The 27,288-nt window shown below is 44.8% G+C and overlaps 1 protein-coding gene across 1 annotated transcript in view; it reads left to right on the plus strand.

Annotated features, from left to right (window-relative positions):
- ofcc1 (orofacial cleft 1 candidate 1) overlaps window positions 1-27,288 on the plus strand; it is a 333,910-nt gene that overhangs the window by 219,398 nt on the left and 87,224 nt on the right. The window contains exon 21 of the mRNA XM_041190069.1: window positions 15,210-15,369. Coding sequence (XP_041046003.1) covers window positions 15,210-15,369 — 160 coding nt within the window. The remainder of the gene's footprint in view (window positions 1-15,209; window positions 15,370-27,288) is intronic.

The following is a 27,288-nucleotide window of genomic DNA, read 5'->3' on the forward strand; positions in this document are numbered from 1 at the left end:
AGTTGGTAACAGGAAGTAGTAATGAGACTGGAAGGCAGGAGAAACAAAACAGAGCATTGAGTATGCGGAATGATGTCAAAAAGACGAAGTTAAGGGCACTCTACCTGAATGTGCGCAGCGTTGGCAATAAGGTAGATGATCTAAAGGCACAAATAGAGGTAAACCGTTTTGATATAATTGGCATTACAGAAACATGGCTGCATGGTGACCAAGACTGGGAATTGAATATTCAAGGATATTTGACGTTTAGGCAGGATAGACAAGAAGGGAAAGGAGGTGGAGTTGCGCTGATAATAAGGGATGGGATCAATGCATTAGTAAGTGAGGATCTGAGATCGGAAGGACAGCGTGTGGTATCTGTTTGGGTGGAGCTAAGAAACAGCAAAGGGCAGCAGACATTGATTGGAGTTGTTTATAGGCCACCAAGCAGTAGTGCTAATGCAGGGCATGGTAATAATCAGGAGATGAGAGAAGCGTGTAGCATGGACAATATAGTAATTATGGCTGACTTCAATCTGCATATAGACTGGGTTAACCAGTTGAGCACCAATTCTGTGGAAGACGAGTTTCTGGAGCGTGTTGGGGGGGGTTTTCGAGAGCCGTATGTTGAGCAGCCAACTAGAGGGCAGGTTATTTTAGATCTAGTGTTATGTAATGAGAAAGGGCTAATTAATAATCTTGTTGTAAAAGAACATTTAGGGATGAGTGACCACACTATGAGAGAATTTTACATTGGGTAGAATTTTACCATCGGTAAACGGCCGACACGCACAAACATAATGTGACGCGCGATGATGTCGGGCGTGGGTCCCAACATCATCGCGCAGCCTCGCGGTATTTCGCCAAGTGGGCGCACAATGAAAATGGAGGTGCGCCCACCACTAATTAACGGGCCAGTTAAGGCCCTTGAGGCACCAATTGTCTGGGAGTTGACATAGACCGTGTGAATTTCAGGGCATCAGGTGGGTAGGCCTCGTTTCCAAAAACCTCATCCACGGGCAGGGCATGAGGGGTGAGTGGGCTCGCTAATGCGAGTTGTTTGTACTTTAGCTTATAAGTTGCTGCTGCTTGCTGATGTGAACAGGACATCTCCATTTCGCTTCAGAGCTGCTTTGACAGAAATAAGAGACATCGGTTCAAGGCTATGGAGGAGTCATAATGCTTGGGGCCTTCCAGGTATCAGACAGCCCTCCCTTGCCTTGGGAATGGGGATTGTGGTCTCCACTGGAGGCAACTCCTCTGAGGAGGAAAGAGGGCCAGAAGGGGAATGAGGCCAGGTATTCCCTATTCAGCCTCCAGGTATGGGACCTGCAGGAGGACAGGCGCAGGCATAAGGGGCGCAGGGCCAACAGGAAGTCCAAGGCGGAAAGGGCCGCAGAAGATGCCACTATGCTGCTGCCAGGATTTACAGGCGGCGATGCAGCTACCTCAATATGTCTGAGATGCAGTGCCGAAGGAGGCTCTGCCTCTCAAGGGAGACACTGACCTCCATCTGTCAGATGATTAGCCCTGAGATCTGCACCAACTGTGTGGGTGGGCACCCCATGCCAGTGGCTCTGAAGGTCACAGCTGCCCTCAACTTCTATGCCTTTGGCTCTTTCCAGGGGTCAATGGTTGATCTTTGTGGAGTCTCTGTCCACAGTTGTGTCAAGTTGGTGACAGACGCTCTGTTCAGGCGTGCACTGACTTTCTTTCACTACCGCATGGACGAGGCCATCCAGACCGAGCGAGCTAGAGGCTTCGCAACAATTGCTGGCTTCCCCCGTGTCCAGGGTGCCATCAACTGCACACATGTGGCCATCAAGGCACCAGCGGGTCAGCCGGGTGCCTTCGTCAACAGGAAGGGCTTCCACTCCATAATCTGCAGATAGTGTGTGACCACAGGATGCAGATTCTACAAGTCTGTGCAAGGTGCCCTGGCAACCCCCATGACGCTTCAGCACTCAGACGCTCCCAAGTGCCAAGGCTCTTCAGTGCTCCAGCCCAGCTGGATGGATGGCTGCTGGGTAACAAGGGCTAGCCCCTCAGAAGGTGGCTCATGACGCCTCTCCACCATCCAAGAACTGAGGCCGAGCAGAGGTACAATAGAAACCACACCTCCACAAGAGCGATGGTAGAGAGAGCCATAGGTCTTCTCAAGATGCACTTCCAATGTCTGGACTGTTCAGGGGGAGCACTACAATACCCCCCAGAGCGAGTGTCGCTGATAGTGGTTGAATGCTATGCTCTCCACAACCTGGCACTGGAAAGGGGGGATGCAGTGGAGGAAGAAGATGTTGATGCAGCTGCTCTGACAACAGATGATGAGTCCAGTAGTGAGTCCGAGGACGAGCACTGTCAGGAGAACACTGAGGGGATAGAAGCTGACCTGGGCAACCTCCAGGGAGGCAGGGACACCTGGGAGGCTTTGATCCAACGCTCCTTCAGCTAGCCTACCAAATGAGAACCACCACCACATGCCAGGGCTGCAGGCTCCATACTCGATACCTGACAGGAACATTTGCTTGGTGAACAACATGCACTGTGTGCCATTTCAATAAAGTTCAATGACAAACAAGTCACTCATAACATCATGGGTTACCCTGCACCTACAGAACTAATGAAGCACCCAGAGGCTTGTTGAACACAAACACATTTAATACTGTGGTGCCTGGCATACATAAAACAAATTAAATTGAAAGGTGTTATCCATCACCCCAAATAATATTTAACATAAAACTGGGGGAAGAAAAATATCATCAGTGAAAAGCCCTTTAAGGTGCTTTAAGTTTTTGTTTACAGCGCTACGTCCAGGTGCTCCCCCACCTCGCTGGGACTGGCATTGGAGACAGCCTGCTGACTCTGCTGTCTTGTTGGCCTTGATGACCCTGGAGGCCGTCCTCTGGCCCGTGGAGCCTGTGAAGGCCCCACCTGGGAGGGAGCGGCCAGTTCCACAGCTGGCATCTCCCCGGTCACCGCAGCCTCATCGGATGCCATGGTCACTGGCAGAGGGACGGAGGAGCTGCTGCCATCATCTGGAGTGCCCTGAGAGGAGCCCACAGAGATGACAGGCAGATCGTGCGCCAACGTGAGGTCGCTTTGGACCTCCCTGCTCACCATTGATGGACGGGCACCTAGCTGGAAAACTGGGTGCCCAATCCATCTCCCACACTGACACTGACCAGCTGAGGTCGTTGCCGGTGTGGGGGTTTGCAGGTCCGAGTGCAACCCCAGGAACCCCTGATTGAGCTCCTGGAGCAGCCTCTCCATGAGAGTCTCCACTCTCTCCATGGAAGAGGCAATGTGCTCGGCCAAGAGGGTCATTGCATTGCTCATGCTTAGCAAAGACTCCTCCACAGTGGAGACCGTAGCATGCATACCCTCATGTACCTCTGCCAGGTCCTCCCGCAAACCCTGCTGGACTTCCAGCATCTGCTACTTCAGGGACGACTCCAGAGGCACCACATCAGCCATCGTCTGAGCATGTTCCTGGTCTCCAGCAGTCCTCTGACAGCCGGCGCCCTGGGCACTCTCTGCCTCCGCCTGCAGCTCCAGTGAGTGTGAAGTGCCCTCACTGATGTGCATCGAGACACTAGCCGCTGATGTAATGCCCACCATGGAGCTGTTTTTTGTGCTGGTGCCTGCTTGGCAGAGAGGGTGTGATGCAGGTGCATTGTGATGGGTGCTGTCCTCTGGGGTCAGTGGTGGGCCTTCAGGCTCCTCACCTCGATGAGCTGCTGGTGAGCCTGAAAGGAAGAACAAGGACATGTCAGTAGTTGAAGTTGTTACACGGTTACTGCACATGCCTGGCACCCGGATCAGTGTACCCTCGTCTTTCCATTATCAATGGGGATCCCATGTACGAGGCTCACATCAATATAGAGACAACAGTGGAATGGTTGCAATTACAGACATTCTGACCTCAGTGCGCTGCACTCTTACCTCCCAGTGGCATCCCAACCTCACCGCGGCCAGTTGACCTAGGCGCATGGTGCCTCCCAGCTCCAGGGCCTCCTGCCCATATTGAGTTAGGATTAGAAGGTGGGGTGGTCCTCCACCAGTCCGCAACCTCTTGGTATGGTTATGGGATGTTTTCTCCTGAAAGGATAGAGGAGCATTGATTAGTCCACCTCGCAGGGCTCAGCCGATTCATGACCCTGGAGCTGCAAGACACTCAGTCCAAGCAGCCAGGGCTCACCCACATGCCCAGATGCTGCCTCATTGACATTTGCCACTCACACCCTAAGACCTCTGAGGTCCAAGGGGGTGTTGGGCAGCTCCTAACTGCTGTGCAAAGTGACCCATGCCAACACAGTGCTCACCCTTCCCGATCGCAGCAGATCATTGAAGTGCTTCCGACACTGCACCCCATGTGCGCCTCACCACATTGTGGCTGCTGACCCTGGATGCCACCTCCTCCCAGGCCCTTTTGGTGAGGGGGGGGGTGGCTCCATCTCCTGTCCCGGGGGACGAGGATCTCTCTCCGTGCTGCCACCTCCTCCAGGAGGGCAGCGAGACACTCAGCAGTGAAACGCGGGGCCGACCTGTCCTCCCGCCTGCCGTTTAATGAGCTCCATGATGAGGTGCGTCTGCTGCACTGGCAGCATTCGCCTGGCTGCCCAGTCGCCATTGGACCTGGCGGACATTGAGCTCCTGCCCCCGCCCGCCCCTTCTCCCTGTTGCCACAGTCACGTCTTACACCGGGCAGGCCTTAATTGGCCCGCCTGCTTAAAATGGCGGTGTGGAGCTGATCGCGGGCAGCAGTCGGCTTTCTGACCCCCCGCCCCCACCAGCTCCCTTCCTCCCCCTGCCAAACACTCCCCCCCCGAGCCCGCCCTCTCCCCCCGAGCCCGCCCTCTCCCCCCGAGCCCGCCCTCTCCCACCGAGCCCGCCCTCTCCCCCCGAGCCCGCCCTCTCCCCCCGAGCCCGCCCTCTCCCACCGAGCCCGCCCTCTCCCACCGAGCCCGCCCTCTCCCCCCGAGCCCGCCCTCTCCCACCGAGCCCGCCCTCTCCCAGCGAGCCCGCCCAATGAGGGAAATATTCTGGCCATTATGTTTGAAAGTAAGGTCGTTCACTCTGAAGCAAGGGTGTTAAAGTTGAATGAAGGAAATTATGAAGGCACGAGGGACAAATTGGCTGAGGTGGGTTGTGAAAATACATTAAAAGGTATGACTGTAAATAGGCCATGGATAGTCTTCAAAGAACCATTACATAGCTTACAGCACCTGTACATCCCTTCAAGGTGCAATAACCCAAAACAAGTCAGTCAACTGTGGCTGACAAAGCAAGTTAAGGATTGTACAAGATTAAAAGAAAAGGCTTATAAAGTTCCCAGAAGTAGTAGTAAAGCTGAGGATTGGGAGGTTTTTAGGATACAGCAAAGGGAGACCAAGAAACTGGTAAAGAAAGGGAGAATAGAATATGAATGCAATCTAGCAAAAAACATAAAAACGGACCATAAAAGCTTCTATAGGTATGTAAAAAGGAAGTGTTTGGCTAAGACAAATGTCGGTCCATTACAGGCAGAGTCAGGAGAATTCATAATGGGGAATAGAGAAATAGCAGAGAAAGTAAATGATTACTTTGTGTCTGTTTTCACTGAGGAAGACACAGGAAATCTCCCAGATTTACAGATCCAAGGGACTAGGGAGAATGAGGAGTTGAAGGAAATTAGCTTAAGTAAGAAGGTTGTATTGGAGAAATTAGTGGGACTGAAAGTTGATAAGTCCCCAGGACCTGATATTCTGCATCCCAGAGTGTTGAAAGAGGATGCTATAGAGATAGTGGATGTATTGGTGATCATTTTCCAAAATTCTATAGATTCTGGAATGGTTCCTGAAGATTGGAAGGCAGCAAATGTCACCCACTATTTAAGAAGGGAGGGAGAGAGAAAACAGGGAACTACAGGCCTGTTAGCCTGACATTAGTAGTAGGGAAAATGCTAGAATCTATTATGAAGGGTATGGTAAATGGATCCTTGGATAATCATGATCAGATTGGGCATAGTCAGCATGGATTTGCGAATGGGAAATCATGTTTGATGAACTTGTTGGTGTTTTTTTGAGGATGTTACTGACAAAATTGATAAAGGAGAGTTGATGGACGTAGTATACTTGGATTTTCAGGAGACTTTTGTTAACCTCCTCACAGGAAGTTGATTAGCAAAATAAAAGCACATGGGATAGGAGGTAATATACTGGCATGGATTAAGAATTGGCTAACAGGCAGGAAACAGGGAGTAGGAATAAACAGGTTATTCTCACGTGTGGCTAGTGGGGTACTGCAGGGATCAGTATTTGGGCCTCAGCTGTTCACAATATATATCAATGATTTGGATGTGGAGACCAAATGTAATATTTCCAAGTTCACGGGCGATACAAAGCTAGGCGGGAATGTGTTTTTGTGATGAAGGTGTAAAGCGGCTACAGGAGGATTTGAACAGACTTAGTGAGTGGGCAAGAACATGGCAGATGGAATATAATGTAGAAAAATGTGAGGTTATCCACTTTGGTAGAAGGAACAGATGTACAGAGTATTTCCTAAATGGTAAGAGATTAGAAAGTGTACAAAGGGACCTGGGTGTCCTTGTCCATAAGTCACTGCAAGCTAACATGCAGGTGCAGCAAGCCATTAGGAAGGCTAATGGAATGTTAGCCTTTATCGCAAGAGGATTTGAGTACAGGAGTAGTGAAGTCTTGCTTCAATTGTATAGAAGCTTGGATAGACCACACCTGGAATACTGTGTGCACTTTTGGTCCCCTTACCTCAGAAAGGATATTATTGCCATAGAGGGAGTGCAATGCAGGTTCACCAGACTTGTTCCAGGGATGGTGGGACTGTCTTATGAAGAGAGATTGGGGAAACTGGACCTGTATTCGCTAGAGTTTCGAAGAATGAATGAGAGGTGATCTAATTGAAACCTACAAAATACTTAAAGGAATAGATAGGGTAGATGCAGGTAAGATGTTTCCCCTGGTTGGGGATTCTAGAACCAGGGGACACAATTTCAAAATAAGGGGAAAGCCACTTAGGACCAAGATGAGGAGAAATTTCTTTACTCAGAGGGTTGTGAATCTTTGGAATTCTCTATCCCAGAGGGACATGGAAGCTCAATCATTGAGTATGTTTAAGGTAGAGATTGCTAGATTTCTGATTAACAATAACATAAAGGGTTATGGGGATAGTGTAGGTAAAAGGCATTGAATTGATTGATCAGTCATGACCATATTGAATGGTGGAGCAGGATCGATGGGTTGAATGGCCTCCTGTTCCTATGTTCCAATGAGAATGAAAGCAAAGTTGGAGAATAAAGTTAGTTTCCCCTGACTGGGATATCCCTTCCTCCCCTCCTGCATTCCACCTGCCAGAGCTCCTGTCAGGATTACCTTCGCCCTCCACCTTTCTGCTCCCAACTCCTCCTCCCACCCACATCCACCACACCCCCACAACGTCCACACCAACCCCCCCCCCCCACCCACCCACCCACCCAAACCCCCCAACCCTTTCCCAAGCAGGTGCAAATAATGACGGCAGGAATAGTCCCAATGCCCCGGAAGGTTTTCTTCCCATGTTCCCCACGGGCTGCTGCTTCCCAAGGCCACTACGTGGAAAATGGGAGCATGCCTGGGAAAGGCAGCAGTACAGGCCTCAATTTCCTACACTGCAGGGAGCGAGACTTGTCACAACCTCCTCATCGTCTCAGGACACTTGCCAATTCTGGGTGGACGCATCCCTGGAGATTTCATCACCTGACCGCCAGACTCCGTTCCCTCCCCCTCGCCACCCCAGGCACACAGATTCCCCCCTCCCCCACCCAATCAGTCCCTGAGGTTTTCCAAGTTATAAGTGAGCATGCGAAAAGAAAATCAAAACACTTTTTTTTCTCTCGTGCCCCTATGATTTTTTAATCTTGGTTTTGTTCACAGCCGTACCCAGGAGATGAATCTTTCATTCCTGGGGACGCCCAGGGCCAGAAATTTTCCCTCGGCCGGGCGGGCTCGGTGGGAGTGGGTGATCAGGAAGCTGACCGCCGCCCGTGATTGGCTCCGCAACGTGATTTCACACAGGCGGGCCAATTAAGGCCCACCCTCCGTGGATTGCGAGCGGCAGCGCTCAGCGCTATCTGTGTGGTCGGGGGGTGGTGGGGGGGAGGAGGGAGAGTGGGCCTAGCACGCTGTTTGCGCATGTGTTTGCGAAAGAGCGCTTCAATCTCCCTGAGGCACGGGAGATTGAAGCACTTTTTAAAAAAACTAATAGAGACAGTCAATATTTAATAAAACATGTCCCATCTCATGTGACTCTGTAATTCCAAAATGAAGTTTTTATTTAATGTCTATTTGCTTTAGGGAACCTCATCCCGCTTGTGGATGAGGTTTCCTAAAAAATGTAAAGGCCGCCTGTCCCTTTTTGCCTGCTCGCCGGCCGGGCAGCGTAAATTTGAATTTAATTAGCTTGTTAATGGCCTTAATAGGCCTTTTAATTATCAGCAGGCACGAAGCCGGCTCTGGCGCGTGTCCGCCGAACGAAATATTGCGTGAGTGCGCGATGACATCGGGACGCACGCCTGATGTCATCGCACGTCATTTTACGCTCAGGCATCTCAGGCATGGCATCCGCACGCCGAGCATAAAGTTCTGCCCCAGGAGACCTGGCAGCCCTATCTCCTGCAAAAGGCCTTAGTCTTGCTGCCCCGTCTTTAGTAAATATTTCTGGACAAAGGCTCTGATTTTCTCAATCCTTTTCCATAGTATTTTATTTCTTCATTCTGTGGTAATTCGGTGATTCAGGCGAGGAAAGGTTGTAATCCTATGTCAACGCTCGAAGACACAAGTAACTGCATTGATCAGACAAACAAGTTCTCTATCTAATTGGACATTTCTTATTTAAACAATAATAAAGAAAACTTTGCTTATATTTGGGCACCTGGCTGCGTTATTGTATAAAGAGGTCTGACATGATTAGTTTTTATTTTTTTATCCAGTCAGACTGGTATGCTCACCAGCCCCTTTGTGTTTTGCTAAAACCTCCACATTCCCCTTGTAAGTTTGGGATTTCAATCCTTTGTATCCCCAGTTACTCAGTAGATGACACCGTAAGGAGGTTTTATGTCATTTGTGTTGCTAAATTGTGTGTATTTCCCCAGGAGTGTCCGACTAATTTAGTCTATTAGGTACGGATTCACATGCCCATATGTCTGTGTTATTATTAACAAGGCTAGTGGTTGTCTCCTCATGAACAAGCAATTGCAAATCACCCAGCTCTCCAGCTTTTCTTTCTAGCCAGTTGCTTCTGGCCTGTAAATACGAGTAAGAAGTGCAGAGCTTTACAACTCCCTAGTTAGTCCCTTTAGCCAGAGGCACTTTACAGGTAAACGTGAGATTAGAGCTAAGGAAAAATGTAGAATTTCCCAGTTTCTACGATGGCAGTGTTAAAAAAGAAATACTGTATCTCTGACGGAGAATTTAAGACTTCCCTTTGTCTTCATGCCATGTCTGCTGTTAACCCTGACACTGCATGAATGAACGAACCTGCATTTATATAGCACCTTTTATGACCTCTGGATGTCCAAAACCACCTCTACAAGCCATTGAAGCACTTTTGAATTGTAGTCACGGTTGCATTGTAGGGAATGCAGCAACCAATTTGCAAGACAGCAAACTCCCACTAATGAGTTAATCTGTTTTCCTAATGGTGGATTAATGATAAATGTTAATCTGGACGTTGCTGGGGACTTGTGTTCAACATTCACAACTGCAAAGTGTCCCACTCTGTTAAAATGTCCAAATCTGTTTGATTATGTGCGGAAAGGATTGGATGAGCTATTTTGGAAGTTTGATTTAAAATCCTTTTCTCTATTTAATTAGTGATAACCTTCAATATCAGTGTCCCTTTCTTTATTGCAAGGAGCTGATAGCTGTTGAAAACTGTGCAGAAAGAGGATATGGGTTTGTTGCTGGTAGACCATGGAAAAACTCTCATTGGCATCAAAGGTCCACAAGTCCTGAGTGCCAATACCCACTAAATGATTTTTGATAGTCTTCCATATGAGTTCTAGAATGTCTAAGCACACATATTGGTGCTACATTCTGGCTAACAGCTGCCAAAATATCTGATTGGCTACTAAGTTTCACAACTTATAAGTATAGGGGTTTGATACACCTTTCCCATATGACCGTTGTCACTGTGGTAGTGTCTGTCTATTCAGGTAGTGCCTGTCTATTCGAGTAGAGACTGCCTGTCTATTCAGGGAGTGTCTGTCTATTCAGGGAGTGTCTGTCTATTCAGGTAGTGTCTGTCTATTCGGGTAGAGACTGCCTGTCTATTCAGGGAGTGTCTGTCTATTCGGGTAGAGACTGCCTGTCTATTCAGGGAGTGACTGTCTATTCAGGTAATGACTGTCTGTGTATTCAGGGAGTGTCTGTCTATTCAGATAGTGTCTGTCTATTCGAGTGGTGTCTGTCTATTCGTGTAGCGACTGTGTATTCAGGGAGTGTCTGTCTATTCGGATAGTGTCTGTCTATTCGGGTGGTGTCTGTCTATTCGTGTAGTGACTGTCTGTCTATTCAGGTAGTGTCTGTCTATTTGGGTAGTGTCTGTCTATTCAGGTAGTAACTGTCTGATTATTCAGGTAATGTCTGTCTATTCGGGCAGTGTCTGTCTATTCGGGCAGTGTCTGTCTATTCGGGCAGTGTCTGTCTATTCAGGGAGTGACTGTCTGTTCGGATAGTGGCTGTCTATTCGGGTAATGTCTGTCCATTCAGGTAGTGTCTATTTGGGTAGTGACTGTCTATTCAGGTAGTAATTGTCTGTCTATTTGGGCACTGACCCTCTGTCTATTCAGATAGTGACTGTCTGTTTATTCGGATAGTGACTGTCTGTCTATTTGGGTAGTGACTGTCTGTCTATTCGGGTAGTGACTGTCTGTCTATTCGGGTAGTGACTGTCTGTCTATTCGGGTAGTGACTGTCTGTCTATTCAGGTGGTAACTGTCTGTCTATTTGGGCACTGACCCTCTGTCTATCCGGGTAGTGACTGTCTGTCTATTCGGGTAGTGACTGTCTGTCTATTCGGGTAGTGACTGTCTGTCTATTCGGGTAGTAACTGTCTGTCTATTTGGGCACTGACCCTCTGTCTATTCAGATAGTGACTGTCTGTCTATTTGGATAGTGACTGTCTGTCTATTTGGGTACTGACTGTTTATCTATTGGGTAGTATCTGTCTATTCGGGTAGTAATTGTCTGTCTATTCGGCTATTGACTGCCTGTCTATTTGGGTAGTGTCTGTCTATTCGGGTAGTGACTGTCTGTCTATTCGGGTAATGTCTGTCTGTCTATACGGGTAGTGACTGTCTGCCTATTCAAATAGTGACTGTCTGTCTATTTGGGTTCTGACTGCCTGTCTATTCGGGTAGTGTCTGTCTATTCAGGTAGTGGCTATCTGTCTATTCGGGTAGTGACTGTCTGTCTATTCGGATAGTGACTGTCTATTTGGTAGTGTCTGTCTATTTGTGTAGTGACTGTCTATCTGTTCAGCTAGTAACTGTCTGTCTATTTAGGCACTGACCCTCTGTCAATTCAGATAGTGACTGTCTGTCTATTCGGGTAGTGACTGTCTGTCTATTCCGATAGTGACTGTCTGTCTATTTGGGTACTGACGGTCTGTCTATTCGGGTAGTGTCTGTCTATTCGGGTAGTGACTCTCTGTCCATCTGGATAGCGACCATCTGTCAATTTGGGTTCTGACTGTCTGTCTATTCAGATAGTGTCTGTCTATTTGGGTAGTGTCTGTCAATTCGGGTAGTGGCTGCCTGTCTATTCGGGTAGTGGCTGTCTATTCAGGTAGTGACTGTCTGCCTATTCGGATAGTGGCTGTCTGTCTATTCTGGTAGTGACTGTCTATTCAGGTAGTGACTGTCTGTCTGTTCAGGTGGTGACTGTCTGTCTATTCGGATAGTGGCTGTCTGTCTATTCTGGTAGTGACTGTCTATTCAGGTGGTGACTGTCTGTCTATTCAGGTGGTGACTGTCTATTCAGGTAGTGACTGTCTGTCTATTCAGGTAGTGACTGTCTGTCTATTTGGATAGTGGCTGTCTGTCTATTCTGGTAGTGACTGTCTATTCAGGTGGTGACTGTCTGTCTATTCAGGTGGTGACTGTCTATTCCAATATATGCCACATGTAGCACGCAAAAGAAACTTCTGCTAGAAATTCATTAGAACTTCAATCAAAAGATGGTGAATGTGAGCACTGATGTGTGCTGCCTGCAACTGGATTTGATGTAGTATACAGAGGTAATACAGGGATGGCAAAATGGTCTTGGTCAGCCACGATTTCAGATGGCCAGCAACCTCAAGAAGCTGGGGGCTAGGAAGGATTGATGGTGATGATGGCAGACTGGCCCAGCTGACTTTGTGGCCAGGACCGGCACTGGACAAGGGGTTGGCATGGGAGTAAGTGTTCAGTCATCCTGAAAGAGGGCAGCTTGCTCCTCTGCCCTGCTGCCTTTGCCACTTGCATGAGGCAGTGCCTCAGCACTCCCTGTGATCTACAAGAGAGAAGACTGCAAGAGCGCTTTGACATCTTTGAAGCTCTTAGCAAGCAGAAGGAAATGGTAGAAGCCAGAGCTTATGATGGCTCAGTATGTCCCTGAGAGACGTGATCACTCAGGTGGCTGAGACTCCTGGATGGCTGGCCCAACAACAGTCTGAATAGAGGTCTCCATACGTTCTACAGTGGATTGCAGTAATGCATGAGTGCCATGCACAGGCTGGAAGTAGACTTTTCTATGCTCTAAGCCACATAGCCCCTCTAACTGTAAGTTCTCTGCTCGCAAAAATTCTGTGATACACAGCTAACCTCTGACAGCTGGGCCCTGGAAGTCATGATCTCCCTGCCCCCTCCAACAGGGCTGGGGAGAAACCTTGTCCTTCGGTAAACTGTGCCCTGAGCCACCCTCTCCTCCTGCCCTTGGTCCAACACTTCTGTTGATCCCTCTGTGTTAGGCCATGCCTGGGGAGTGCCAGTTGCTGAGCCTTCAGCTGCAGATTCTTCAGCCTCTCCCTCCACTACCAATGGATGTTGCGACTTCACCAGGATCTGGAAAGAGGGAAAATGGTTGGTAGCTGGAAGCAATGGTGTTCTGTAGACAAGAGTAATTGCTGATTGACGCAACAGGTTGTGATACCTACTGAGTGAGGGACACAGTTTAATATTAAGAGAAATTGAGGGTGCTAGGGCCAAGTACATTGTGGCATTGCCTCCTCTTGCTTCACCCTCCTTATCTGAAGGGAAAATATTTGCAGGGCTACCTGGAAAAGGCAGGGGTGTGGGGCTAGGTGAGTTGATTTTGCAGAGAGCTGGCATAGACAAGTCAGGCCGAATGGCCTCCTTCTGTGTTGAAATCGTTCCATGATTCTAATAGCTCTGGCTATTCAGCTATCTAGGACATCCATAGCAGCCTTATTAGCAGATAAGCGAAGATTGAACTCCTCCTCCCACGAAGCTTTGCCCCTTGGCACTGTTGGTTTGTCCTGGCAATATGGGGGGGAAGGGGGGCGGGGGGGGGAAGGGGGGCGGTGGTGGGTGGGGAACGCCCTTCTCCCATCCGCTAGCAAGAAGACTCTAAAGCCTTGCCAGCTTGGCCGGAGCCCTTTTCCGGTGGACACATTCTGGCTTTCAGTGCTTAGAGAGTAGCTTCGGCTCAGCTTCACTTTACCAGAATCTGGCCAATGGAAACTGATGTCAGGTTTGCCTATGACCCCTCCCTCCAATGGGGGGAGCTATTCAATCGTCAGAGTCACTCAAGCTGACAGCTTGCCCATAAATTTTAAGGGGCACAAAAGCCAACTCTCCCATCCCATTTATCATCTGCTTTCAAAGATTTCCCCCTGTATCCAATGCCTTTCTTTTAAAGAAGTTTCTAAACAGTGCCAATTATTTAGCTAACAAGTACACCTATGTCTTTGTGCAGAAATATATGTGTATTAAAAAGAACAAAAATACTATTCTTGACCATAAACATAGCCCAGATGCTATATTATTTCACTTGTGATTAACTTAAATATTATGATTTAGAAATTTTGTTTGAGAAGCCATTTGATACAGGATTTAATATTTCTCTCCTCAAATGGCATTTCTTTCTGATGTTGACCCAACACACAATAAAAAAAAGCAATTAAAGGGTTACAGACAGACTTCTTGCTGTGAAGGTAGCGAGGGGTTATGCTTGATGGCCAATTGGAGTGTATGTATGAATATACAGCATTTAAATAAGCATTTCTGTGTCCTTTGATTTAGTGGGCAAACACTTATTATGATCAAAAATACAAAAACAGCATAATGAACAAATACAGCTCGGTATTGGTCATTTTAGATCATTGTATTTGCTGGCTTACTTCAAAAATGGTTTCCTGTAAAAACCCTTAATTAACAATGAGGCTGCAGAATAAAAGTCCTTAACCCTATTTGTCCTCACCAAGCGGTGGGACAAGCAGGCTGACAAGTGAAGAGGATTAATAAACAACACACAAAACAGAAAAAAAAAACACACACACACACACACACACAATCTAAAACATCCAGAATGGGTACAGAATACCTCTGGGCTTCAGTGTTTGAATGTTCATCTTTCCCATTCTTTTAATATCAGGCTTGGGCATTATAGCTGAACCCGGCCATTTACCCATTAATATCAATTTCACACCTTTGCTGCATAATATCTGCTTTAACTAAGTGACCAATATTAAAACATGAGCCAAAAATAATGGTTTCTGCCACTCACAGTGCAACGAATTGTTGCAAATGTAGGCCACTGAAGCATCTTGGCTTCAGAAGCTGCTGTTTCTTATTGGCTGTCAGTGGAACCCGTGACATACTGTATGACCTATTTCTCAAAAAATGCCTCAGGGGCTATACATAGATGGGCTGTGCTGCTATCCTCGTTTTAATTACATATTAAAGAGGTACAGTATATATTTTTAAACATTGCACTGATTTCATAGTCACACCGTAAAAACAAAATGATACTAGTCCCAGGTAGGTTGTGAGGAGCCCATAACTCTGGCTGATTGGAATTGTTTCCTTGTATTTTAAATAGTGTCCAGCTCTCAGGGCATTGCCCAGAGGAATGCAGGGGTGGACGTTGAAACCGTACTCTGCTTGTTCGTGTGCAGAATATTAAACCCAAAGTTGTTAGGTGAATAACTTTGAGTGTATTTCTTTAACCACTTTGAAGGCTACACAACCATGGGAGGCTGCTAGATGTCTTCTACCGACTGCACAGCGCCGAGGAGAGATTTCTCATACCCCAGGACTTGGAGATGTCAAATCAAGAGCTGAACTATCTAATGAAAAAGGCAGAGCAATGGAGGGGGATCAATGGTGAGAGAATGAAGGTGAGTGAACGCACCAGTGGCAATCAGTTTTGAAATATTGAAATATAACAATACAGTGGGCTCTCCATCAGAGAAGAAGGCAGCCCTCTTCCCCCCACCCCTCCCCAAACCTCTGATGGACAATTGAAGTTCATTAGGTAATCAAGATACCCCAGGATCATATTCCTCCATTGCGCTTACCCAGATATTAAGATGAATCTGCAACATCATAGTATCTCACTAATCCAACTCTACCTCCGGCAGTTAGCACCCATAGAAACTCACCATAAAACTCCCCCCATGCAAACACAGGGCCTGTAGCTACAAGAGGTCAGCCTCAAAGCCAGTGTCTATCCACCCTTCCATCCATCCTATTGACAACTTCAGCTAAGATCTGCCAGCTTTAAAATCAGCTTTCAAGGTGGGGCACACGTCAAATGCAACACCGGCCGCACCACGTTAGCTAATACATTGAAAACACACTCCGCTCACTAACAACAACAGCACACCTCGACAGTCAGGCTCGCTGGGAATTGTTAAGTCAGCAGCCCGACTGAAATGGGTGCTGGGGTAGGCCATGGACAGGATTGCTGAGAGTGAGCACAAATTGCTGTTACTGCTTACCTCTGTAGCTCCACTGGTGCCTCTGACAGAGTTTCCTTGGCCAACCCTCTCAGCTGCAGGGCCTGGAATTGCAGGTGGGTCTCTGGGGCAGAGGTTTGACCCATGAATTCAGCTGCAGGATCAGCTGATCCAATGTCACCTGATCTTGCCGAAGGGCAAAGGTCAAGTGAAACATGAGCAGGCCCAAATTCCACTACCTTGCATTATCCACGTGAATTCACCATTATCCAGAGAAGTTTTTCCCCTGATAACCAATAACACAGATAATGGCAGTGGATGACAAAGGTAGGACTGCAGGAAAAATATTCAGGAAGTTAATTACATTTTAATTAGGTAATCATGCTGTGCCATTTTGGTGACAAACACGTTCAAATGAAAATTCCTCTTATTGCAGTTTTAATCAAGGTTTATAACTCATTTAACGTTACCCACATTGCAACAGGCGCTACATTTCAAAAGTACTTCATTGGTTGTAAAGCACTTTCGGATGACCTGAGGTCATGAAAGGTTGTATAACTGCCGGCCTTCCTTTTTAAAGTAGAAGTGATTTCATATTTGTTTGTTACTAATAGCATAGGGCACAGTTTCAGACCACAATTTTGTTAAGGAGACTAGAGTACTTGCTGCTTTTAAGGGTGATAGAATCATGAAAATCTCAGCATCACTTCACATTGCCCCAGTCAGCAATAGCTCGACATCAAAGTTAGCAATTCAGATGCTATTTTTCTGTTTTTGTTGCGCTAATGACATGAAGTTATTTTTTTGTTGATCAGTGATTTAATGTCACAATGCTCTTGCATATTTTCTCTTTTGAGATGCAGATGGTGTGTCCTTTCCAAAGTTCAGTGTGGTGTCACCCAAGTTTTTATTCTAGTGTTGCAATATAATACACAACACCCCATTAAAGTCTCCGATCAAACCAGAACACTGCCCTGCGGAGAACATAACTTACTTACAACCAGATTTGTATATTATTATAACAAATTAAAGTTTGGTCACAATTTAAACTTTGCAAGAAGGATGAAAGCAACATTGAATTCTGGAAATATGATAGCTGCTGTGTTTGTCTATGTTTATTCTCCATTTTCTGTTTATGGTTTGAGCCTTACAAAATTTTATCAAGAATCTGTATTGGAAATGCATATGCAGAGTGCACGATTCATTATACCTGGATGAGTATATTTTAATGCTATAATTTATGCACAAAAAAACCATTTGATAAATAATAAGCTCACATGCTAAGATACAGCATTTGCATTTAAGCACCATTAACTTTTAATTATGTGAAGTATCAAAATTGTGACAATGTAAAATGTTACCTAATTTAATACCCACCCATTCAGTGATCATAAAACTTGCATCATAATCCATGTTAACTTTATGTACTAATGAAATAATAGTGTTTCAGAATTAGTGAATAGTAACAATAACTTCACCAATAATCTTGGACCTCTATTCATAACCCTGTTTTTTTTTTGGCAGAATGAGCTAAGTAATTTGTTTTTTTGATCATCCTTCTTCTTCCTTAACGAATAGTGTTCCCCCATCAGCACTCTGGCCTGTCAGACTGTAATGTGATACCTTCTTCAAGGCAGTGTGTTACTGCTTTTTTGCTGCCTCACTGCATAATAGTACTATTCTTTCCATATGCCAGTGACTTCTATGTGCCTTATTTTCAGTAAGAGTGAGCTGTGAATACTACAAGGTGCCTCTGTAACTGGCAGGTTTCAGGAGGGGAGCCTTTACAAATCTGATTTCATCATTTGATATGACATGTGCTGATTTAGCAGAGAAAATATCTCTCCTTGAAGGTGGATGGTATAAAATAGAAGAAAATGCATTGGAGGATGTTAAAAGCAAGATTAGAATTCAAAGTGAAATAAAAGAACAAAATGCATATTTTCAAAAGGGTGCTTCTGAAGTCATTTAGAAGCAATTTGTGACTGCATTTTGCACAGAAATAAGTTATGCATTGAACGATTCAAGTAGCTTGTTAGCAGTTATCTGATTCGCTACGTTATTTCTATAGCTGCAGTGCTTTTTAACTTCCACAATATTAAGATTTCCTGTCACCCTGACAATAAACTAGCTAATAAATTGCAGATGTCCATGTGGAAAATATCAGAGCATGGAGTGAGTTTCAAAATGCACTTTGATGCATGGGAGATACACACATCTAGAGACTTTAAAGCTGGTTGCTGTGCTGTTTGTGCCCATATATTGAGCAACTGAGGAGCACACTCAGTGTGCCCAGATGGTAATGGGCCTGCCTGAGAGTACATTTTGCCAGTCCTCACTTGAATTGCTGAATGGTTAACCTCAATATAATATGAGGCATGGATCATTATAGAACAGGAGGAAGTTAATAGACTGTAAGTGCGCCTTCAATTGATTGTGGAAAGACATCAATGCTAACACAGAGCAGTGTGTAGCCCAGATTGTCCCCTTTCTCTTGAATAACAGAGGTTGTTTGGCTGTGAAAAGCTTTTGTTAGTGGCAGGCTGAGGAAGAAGAGTGAAGAAAGCCAGCTATTAAAAAAGAGTTCTTGCAAGTTACTGACTTGCCTCTCTAAGATATGTGAGAAAAAGAAGAAAGATGTCCAACAATTAAACGAGTAGTTCATTCAGCCGAACACGTTTAATAATGAATTTATAGTTATGCAGTGCCATTTAAGAATTACTCCCATTTTGATTTTATAAAGACCTGCAAGCTTACATTCAAATTAAACTTGCATTAGAAATGGAACAGCTTTAAAGTATTATAGCATTTATTTTAAGAAACAAAATGAAGCACATTAAAGCCAAACCATAGTCTTTTACTTTGCCAAGATTCCCTGGGGCTGATGGTGTATCCTCTCCAAAAGCTGAATCGGATCCATTTATGATGCATACAGGTTTCTGACAGAGAGCAGTACAAGAAACAAAATATAATTTCCTCAGACTTTTAAATGATTTCATCCGCTTAGTTCAAATGGAAGGGTAAAAATTATGAAGACAGGTATTTTCGCAACGCGTTTCCTAATACTGTTCGGATTTTAGTAATTTTGGGGATGCTATCATGATTAGGCAATAAGTGCAATCCTGTGGCAATAAATCCTCTTGTAAAAGCTGCTTTGCTTACCGTATGTTGAGGAGGTGAATGGCCCATTGTCATAAAATGCTTTATTTTAGTTTTAATTTGCTGCCAGCAGACTGCTAAAATATATTAGAATTTAAATACTTCTGGCATTATGACGAAAATGCAATTTTATTTTGCTTCAGTCTTTTCTTTTGCGAGGTTGAGATATGGCATTGTTCATTTGGCCACAAAAAGTCGTGCCTTCTGTTCATAATTGTTTTAACCAATTTTTTTTTTTGTCAGGGATAAGGTCACTTTCTCCAGTCAAACAAGTCATCTTCCTATTAAACTAATTTGCCTACATGCAAATTTTGTCATTTTTACCTCATTAACTATTTATCATGGAATAAAAAAATTTATATTCATGAAGGAGAGGCTAGCAGCTTGATGGAGCTGGAACTAATATTTTGCAACTGTAATGATTTTTGCATCCTTAATTAGGTAGAATAAGGTTGATATGATTAGGTCAAGATGTAGTATTTTTCATTAAAAATACATTTCAGACACTGTATTCATAATATGTCCTTGCAATTAAAATAAAGGAGCAAATGTGATTCATGTTATGTTCCTTGATTAATGCCAGGATGAAAACTATCATTTTTGTTCACAGCCAGAGGTAGCAGCCTCAGTGCAATACAGGTGTAGTACTGAATGTTTTGTTTCAGGTAAAGTATACCAATCAATTCAAGTTCATAATGAACACATTAATTATTTAAAAGCAGCCATGCAGATGGATCTAATTAATTGTCTCATGTCATCTTTGTGATTATTGTCCCTGTAAAAATGGGGGAGGGTGGTGGCAGGGGGAAATGCAGTTTGTTAAATTCTATAATGCTTGCGTAGATATGCAAACTGTTTTTCAGGGATATTTGGACAGTGATGGAAAAGCTATGTGGTTATCTATAATTTTTGTAGTAATTCATATGAAGCTTCGCTGACATGTGTTAATAGCACTTGATTGCCCTCAAGATGTTTTCACAACAGAAATCTGTAAGTGCCACATCAAAGTTTGCTCAGCCAAACAGTTTTTTCTTCACATCCAGATAATTTGTGACCACAGGCAAACATCTGAAATCCAAGGTGGTTTGCAACCATTCTTTTCGGCAAATCTGTCATCAGTTAGATGGCACAGATTGGCTCCCTAATGAAGAATAACTACTCATGGCTCTTGTCATTCTCATACAAGCAAATTCTTCTCTCTGATTCTGAGCTGGCAGTGTAGTCTTACCTGTCCCATCCTGTGTAATCTGTCTCCTCGCAGAATCTTTTCCTTCACATTCTTTCCACAGAGTATTTACTTTTTAGACACTGAGGAGTCAGGAAGCAAGGAAATGATAATTGGGTTATCCTGCTTTCCTGACATTTTCATCTCACTCAGCTCACTGTTTCAGGTGGATTGTTTGTTTTCATAAGAATGTAAGAACGATTGCCAATTGTCCTTTCTGTGGAAACCCTTTTAAATTCAAAATAATGCAATACAACATGTTGGGATTGACTTTATGTGGGCTTCCTAATACAGCTACAAATTAGAAGCGTCTTTATTGTTGGAACTGACCAGGTAGCTTGTTATGCCAGCATATATTGAAACAGAGAATGAACCAGGTTGTTTGGCGCTTTAGGTTATCTTTATAAATGCGAGAAATCCTCAAGCACATCTCACGTTTTAACAGCTTATTTTCTCTGACTGTGCTTTTATTTGAAGCTCCAACAAGAGAGAATCTAACCATTGCCCCTTGACATTCGATGGCATTACCATCACTGAATCCCCCACTATCAACATCCTGGGGGATGACCAGAAACTGAACTGGACTAGTCACATAAATACTGTGGCTACAAGAGCAGGTCAGAGGCTAGGAACCTGCAGTGAGTAACTCATCTCCTGACTCCCCAAAGCCTGTCCACCATCTACAAGGCACAAGTCAGGATTGTGTGGAATACATCTACTTGCCTGGATGAGTGCAGCTCCAACAACACACAAGAAGCTTGACACCATCCAGGACAAAGCAGCCCACTTGATTGGCACCACATCCACAAACATTCACTCCCTCCACCACCAACGCACAGTAGCTGCAGTGTGTGTACCACCTACAAGATGCACTGCAGGAATTCACCAAGGCTCCTTTGACAGCACCTTCCAAACCCACGACCTCTACCATCTAAAAGGACAAGGGCAGCAGATAGATGGGAACAGCTCCACCTGAAAGTTCCCCTCCAAACCTCTCACCATCCTGACTTGGAAATATATCGCTGTTCCTTCACTGTCGCTGTGTCAAAATCCTGGAACTCCCTCCCTAACAGCACTGTGGGTGTACCTACACCACATGGACTGCAGCGGTTCAAGAAGGCAGCTCACCACCACCTTCTCAAGGGCAATTAATGTTAGGCAATAAATGCTGGCCTAGCCAGCAACACCCACATCCCATAAATGAATAAAAAAATCTCAATACGTCAACATTTTGCAGCTTAGTCATCTGTTAATCCAGTCAACAGGGGTAACAAGAGGTACATTGTTTTTTGACCTACTTTGCCTGTTTCCATTTGCTCAGTATTGCAAGGAGCATGGCCGGGTATTCACAAGGCAGATAGCTACATGCCTTTCTGTTGCAAAAGTACCTGCAGTTTTCAGAGAGATTTGGGAGGAACAAGACAAAGACAGATCGGCCAGTGTGATTATGAGGGCTCAGGCCTCATAATGAAATGTAAAGCAACATACTCAAAAAAAGAATCGAATGAACCAAACTTTACAAGTTGCTGCAGACACGATTTTTAATAGTTTAGCAGGATACAGCATGACACAAACTTACCCCACTGCAGAATAAATGGTGCTGCTTGTCTTGTTTCTAACTCCGATTGTAACTGTAAAACATATTTCTGCTTCCTTTCCTTTCTTGGGGAGAATTTTGCCTTACCAGTTTTGATTTTGCACTGTACCCCCATTACATATCACAAAATGCAACCCAAGGCTCTATTTCTGGTAGCAGCGCCTAGTGGATCAGTGCACTAGAATTATATTTTCTTCTCTGTGTTCCTCATTTTTCGATCAACAGGCTTCAAGCAAATGCTTATTTTTAACAGGAAATAATGAACCATGAGAACCAGCAGCTGAACAGACTTTCAAATGTGTTAAATTGAAATATACAATATTGGTGCCTAGTGATGCCTGTCTAAATATCTGCTGGTTGTCTCAGAATGGTAGCGTCACTCTCACAATATCAGAGCAGAATCTCCTAAGTGCTGCTGCACTGTGTTCATTTTACCATCCAAACCATTAGGTATGTTTGACTGTGCCTTATTTTAACAGAGTGCCTGCCCCCTTCAAAAGAATGTTTCCCTTACCAGTCATTGGCTTGCCGCCCTTGTGTGCGCTACCTTTCATTTTAAATTGGGCAGGAATCCTCGAATGGAATGTTTCCAAAAGCAGCAAACACCCTGCCTATCTACAAAGTGCAGCAACAGATTTCACCAGGGTGCACTTTTTCACAACATTAAATCAGGGCAGAAGCAGACAGGGGAATAGTGGGAGTCCCAACCTTGTTTGCAGAGCGCGTGTTTATTTTTTTCCCCGCAAAGTACATTTGAGGAGGCTGACAGGGGTCAAAATCAGGGGATTAGTTGCAGAATTTAATGTGGGCGAAGTCTGCTGTCCATTATGACGACCAGACCGTTCTGTTAGAATGACACATAAATAACCTATTATGTCCCCCACCCATGGAAATTCAAATGCACCTGTCAATTTGATAAAGCACTCGCCCAGAGGGAAGCATTGTTTACATTTTCACTCTAGTCTTCTGAAAAGTGAGATCCTAATTATTTTTTCCCTTGGAAATTAATGCCGGGTGTGATTGAAGTGCAAAAAAAAACTGTGAGCGTCATCCATAAATGGCGATAAATGTATTCCAGGTTTTTTTGTGTTTTAATGAGACCTGTAATGTTTACACTGTAGACTCATTACTTTCTTAATGTGCAGCCGCTAGTTCATTGACTACAATGAGAAAGGTTAAAGCAAAGCTGACAAGTGTTGTGCCTTTGTGTGATATAGATGAATAGAGAAAAGCACATGCATAAACTCACACGCATACATATATTAACCATGTTTGCAATATATACATATGTGCACATGGCTGTACAGTGCATTCTCACATGCATACTTCATATACAGAAAAAAAACATGTACATAGCATATAATATAAGATATAAATAATAAACCGTTTGCACTTTGATTTTTGGTACAGAGCTTTTGAAATAGTGATATATCAACAATGAAAGAGGATTTCTCTCTGGAAGTATCAGAATCCTTTAAATTCCCCCTTGTCTTTCAGTCAAATTTGGTTGTCTTTTATAACTTCCTTTTCTCATCCATCACCAACACCGAGAACAGGTCAGGGGAATTTGCACCACGTCTAGATGTTAGACTGGGTGCATCTGCCTCAGACATTTTTATTCATCTGGATAGTTCAGGCTCAAGACAAAGTCACACTGAATTCATTATCAGATAACTTATCGGAATGACTGCTCTTCATAGTTACCCTCCAGAGAATGACAATAGCTCTCAGCATTGCACCTCATGGGTTTGCATGGTTAGTGAGTAGCACAGTTACAGAATAACTGTTAGAGTTTTTCTAACAGTGGATCTCCCATGGGATTGCTCATGGCAAATTGGATTAAACTCTGTTCCATAATGACAGGAACATTATGCCATACATTGTTTCTGCTGTTGAAGTGGAGATGGGCCTGGGCAGTCCTGTTTCTCCAGGGTCCGAGGCCTAATCCCTGGAAATAAAAACAGTCAGAACTCAATTGTTGTTTGGTGAGGTAGGTTTGTGGATTGAAAAGCACTTGAACGTTTCTGAATCCAGGTCAGAAAGAATCACCTTGAAAAGGTGTAAACAGGTGGGTATATAGGTGCGCAGGTCCCAGTTGCTTGGGCAGCTGTGGTTGGAGAGTAAACAGTATTGAAGCAGCATGAAAAGATGGGTCTATGAATGTACAACTTTCTTACCTTTCTGAACTTCTTGAACGTAGGAACAAGAGGAGGCCATTCAGCCCCTCAATCCTGTTCTGCTGCCATTCAATTAGATCATGGCTTATCTGTATCTCAATGCCATTTATCCGTGTTAGTTCCATTTCCAAACTACTCTGACAAAAAACTATCGATCTCAGTTTTGAAAATTTCAATCAACCCAGGTATCCTCTGCGTCTTTGGGCAAAGATTCTAGATTTTCACTATTCCTTGTGTAAAAAAAAGCGCTTCCTGATTCCACACCTAAATAGCCTAATTTTAAGATTATACTGCTTTGTCCTGGATCCTGCCCCAGAAGAGATAGTTCCTCTTTATCTTGTCTGCTGAATTTTGTTATGGTCTTAAATTTCTTGATTATCTCACTCAATCCGCTTTCGAAACTCAAGGTAATTCAAGCTAAGTTTCAGCAACCTGTGCTCCTAATTGAACCGTTAAACCCTGGTATCATTCTGATAAATCTGCACTCTGGCCTTTCCAAGCCTGTTACTGTGATTTGACATCCAACACCAAATGCAATGGGCAGAATTTTATATCTCGTGGGCGGGCGCGCGCCCGACCTGATCGGGTGTAAACTAGTGCGCCATGACGTCGGGTGAGCGCCCCGATATTTCGGTCAGCGGGTGCACGAGAGTTGGCAGCATGCCCGCCGACAATTAAGCGGCCTATTAAGGCCATTAAAGTTTCAGTTAGCGGGGATTTTTCGCTGCCTGTCCATCATTACAGTTGGCGGGCGGGCAAATCAGCCAGGCAGCCTTTGCATTTTTTGAGGAAACCTCATTCAAGGGTGGGATGAGGTTTCCGAGATTAATTAAAAAGCACATTAAAATGTGTGGACATAATTTTCAACATCCGTATGTTGAGGTGACTCATTCTGAGGCGTGGACGTTGTTTCCCGATTTTACAGTCTGTCTTTGTTGATTTTAAGTGCGTCAGCTTCTTGAGGCAGCTCTCTGCCTTCAGGGAGCTTTCCTCCTGCGCTCCCCCCACTCCCGCGCTGACTTTAGCGCTCTCCCTCCTCCCCCCCCCCCACCCCGGCAGCGCTGAGTGTTTCAGCCCGCCTTTCATGCCGGCTGGTCATTGATTGGCCAGCCAGTGTCAAATCACAGTCGGGGGCCAATTGTGGGCCCGTTTCCCAGCCATTCTCGGCCCCACCGACCACGCCTGCACACTGAGGTCAAAATCCTGCCCAACGTCTGTGTTGATGGAGTTTCACCAAAGTTGTGTGCAACTGAATTGTCGATTCCTCAACTTATGAATAACCCATCATTCTGTTCACTTTCACTTTTCTTTTTAAAATTCCTTCATGGGATTTGGACAGCGCTGGCCAGGCCAGCATTTATTGCCCATCTCTAATTGCCCTTGAGAAGTTGATGGTGAGCCTATCCACTAGTTTTTAGTGATTTCTACACATGGGCCCCTAAATCTCCCTGCTCCTCCATAATTATAGCTTCAGCCATAATCTAACTGAATGGTGGAACAAACCCGAGGGGCCGAATGGCCGACTTCTGTTCCTAAGTTCCTACTACTGTTGCTTCAGGTGAGTTCAGCACAGATTAGGAGTTGACTCTCTGACCTGCCTATTCAGTATTGTTCAGGACTACAGCATGCAATGCATTTACTCAATAGACTATTGTGAAGCTTGATATTCAGCTTTTCGGAGGTTTAACATACAGTGGCCGATCTAGTGGTTGTCAGGAGACACTGGACTGAGTAATCTGCTGAGCCAGGAAAGTCAAAGCACTGATCAGTTGGGTCGGGATGGTTGACAACTGGTTGAAATGGAGGGATTAACTCTAGCGTTGCAAAGGAAAAGGCCCTATATTCAAAATTTCTTAACCAATAATTGGGAAATTAAAGAGACGATACACATTTTATTCATATGACTAAATTTGGCTGCATGGTACCAATCTCACTTTGGATTTTAATGGTCACACTGAATATTAAGTCCAGTATATTTTATTCCTGGTCGATCTACTAAAAGAACAAGATGAAGAATTGGTTACAGTCCATTAATGTTACCCTTTTGCTTCATGTTTTACTCTCATTCAGTTCCAGGAACATCATTCAATTTCACAAGGACAGAAATAAAACAAAACTTTTGCTTTGAATATCAGATACAATTCCTTACTTGCATTTTCTTAAGTTGTCAGGATGATTTTACGTTAGTTATTTCATATCCATATCCTTCTTTAGTTAAGGTATAGATTCCCTTTTGAATTTATAAAACAGTTGTGGCTCATCTTTGCATGAAGCATTGTAGGAGTTATCACTTCCACTTACTACTTTAAGTCCCAGTGATCAAGATGTATTGCTGCCAGCCATTGATGACGTAGAAGATATAATAGTTTCTGATTTTTTTTACCATGAATTAGTAAGTCATAACATATTCAGTAAATATTCAGGTGATTTGCTTTTGGTTAGCTCCTTTGCAGCAGTTTTACTAAGTTCATAATTGTGTTTAGATCATGTTGACAATTTGAATGCCCTAATATTGGTGAGTATTTTTATGCTGCTGGTTCTCTATTGTTACCTGCCGCTTGAGTGAGTGGGTCAGTGAGTGAGTGGGTGGGAGTGGGTGAGTGAGTGCGTGATTGAGTGGGTGAGTGAGATGAGGAGGTGGGTGAGTGATTGAGTGAGTGAGTGAATGAGTGGATGAGTGAATGAAAGGGTGAATGAATGAGTGGGCGAGTGAGTGGATGAGTGAATGGGTGGGTGAGTGAGTGAGTGGGTGGGTGAGTGGGTGGATGAATGAATGGGTGGGTGAGTGAGTGGGTGGGTGAGTGGGTGGATGAGTGAGTGGGCGGGTGAGTGAATAAGTGGGTGTGAGTAGGCGGGTGAGTGGGTGGGTGAGTGAGTGAATAAATGGGTGTGAGTGGGCTAGTGAGTAGGTGGGTGAGTGAGTGAATAAGTGGGTGTGAGTGGGCGGGTGAGTGAATGAGGAGGTGCCTGAATGAGTGGGTTACTTTTTTAAAAAATCATTCATGGGATGTGGGCTTCGCTGGCTGGGCCAGCATTTATTGCCCATCCCTAATTGCCCTTGAGAAGGTGGTGGTGAGCTGTCTTCTTGAACCGCTGCAGTCCATGTGGTGTAGGTACACCTACAGGGAGTTCCAGGATTTTGACCCAGTGACAGTGAAGGAACAGCGATATATTTCCAAGTGAGGTCAGTGAGTGACTTG

Source organism: Carcharodon carcharias, chromosome 6 (assembly GCF_017639515.1).
Source record: "Carcharodon carcharias isolate sCarCar2 chromosome 6, sCarCar2.pri, whole genome shotgun sequence".
NCBI lineage: Eukaryota > Metazoa > Chordata > Chondrichthyes > Lamniformes > Lamnidae > Carcharodon > Carcharodon carcharias.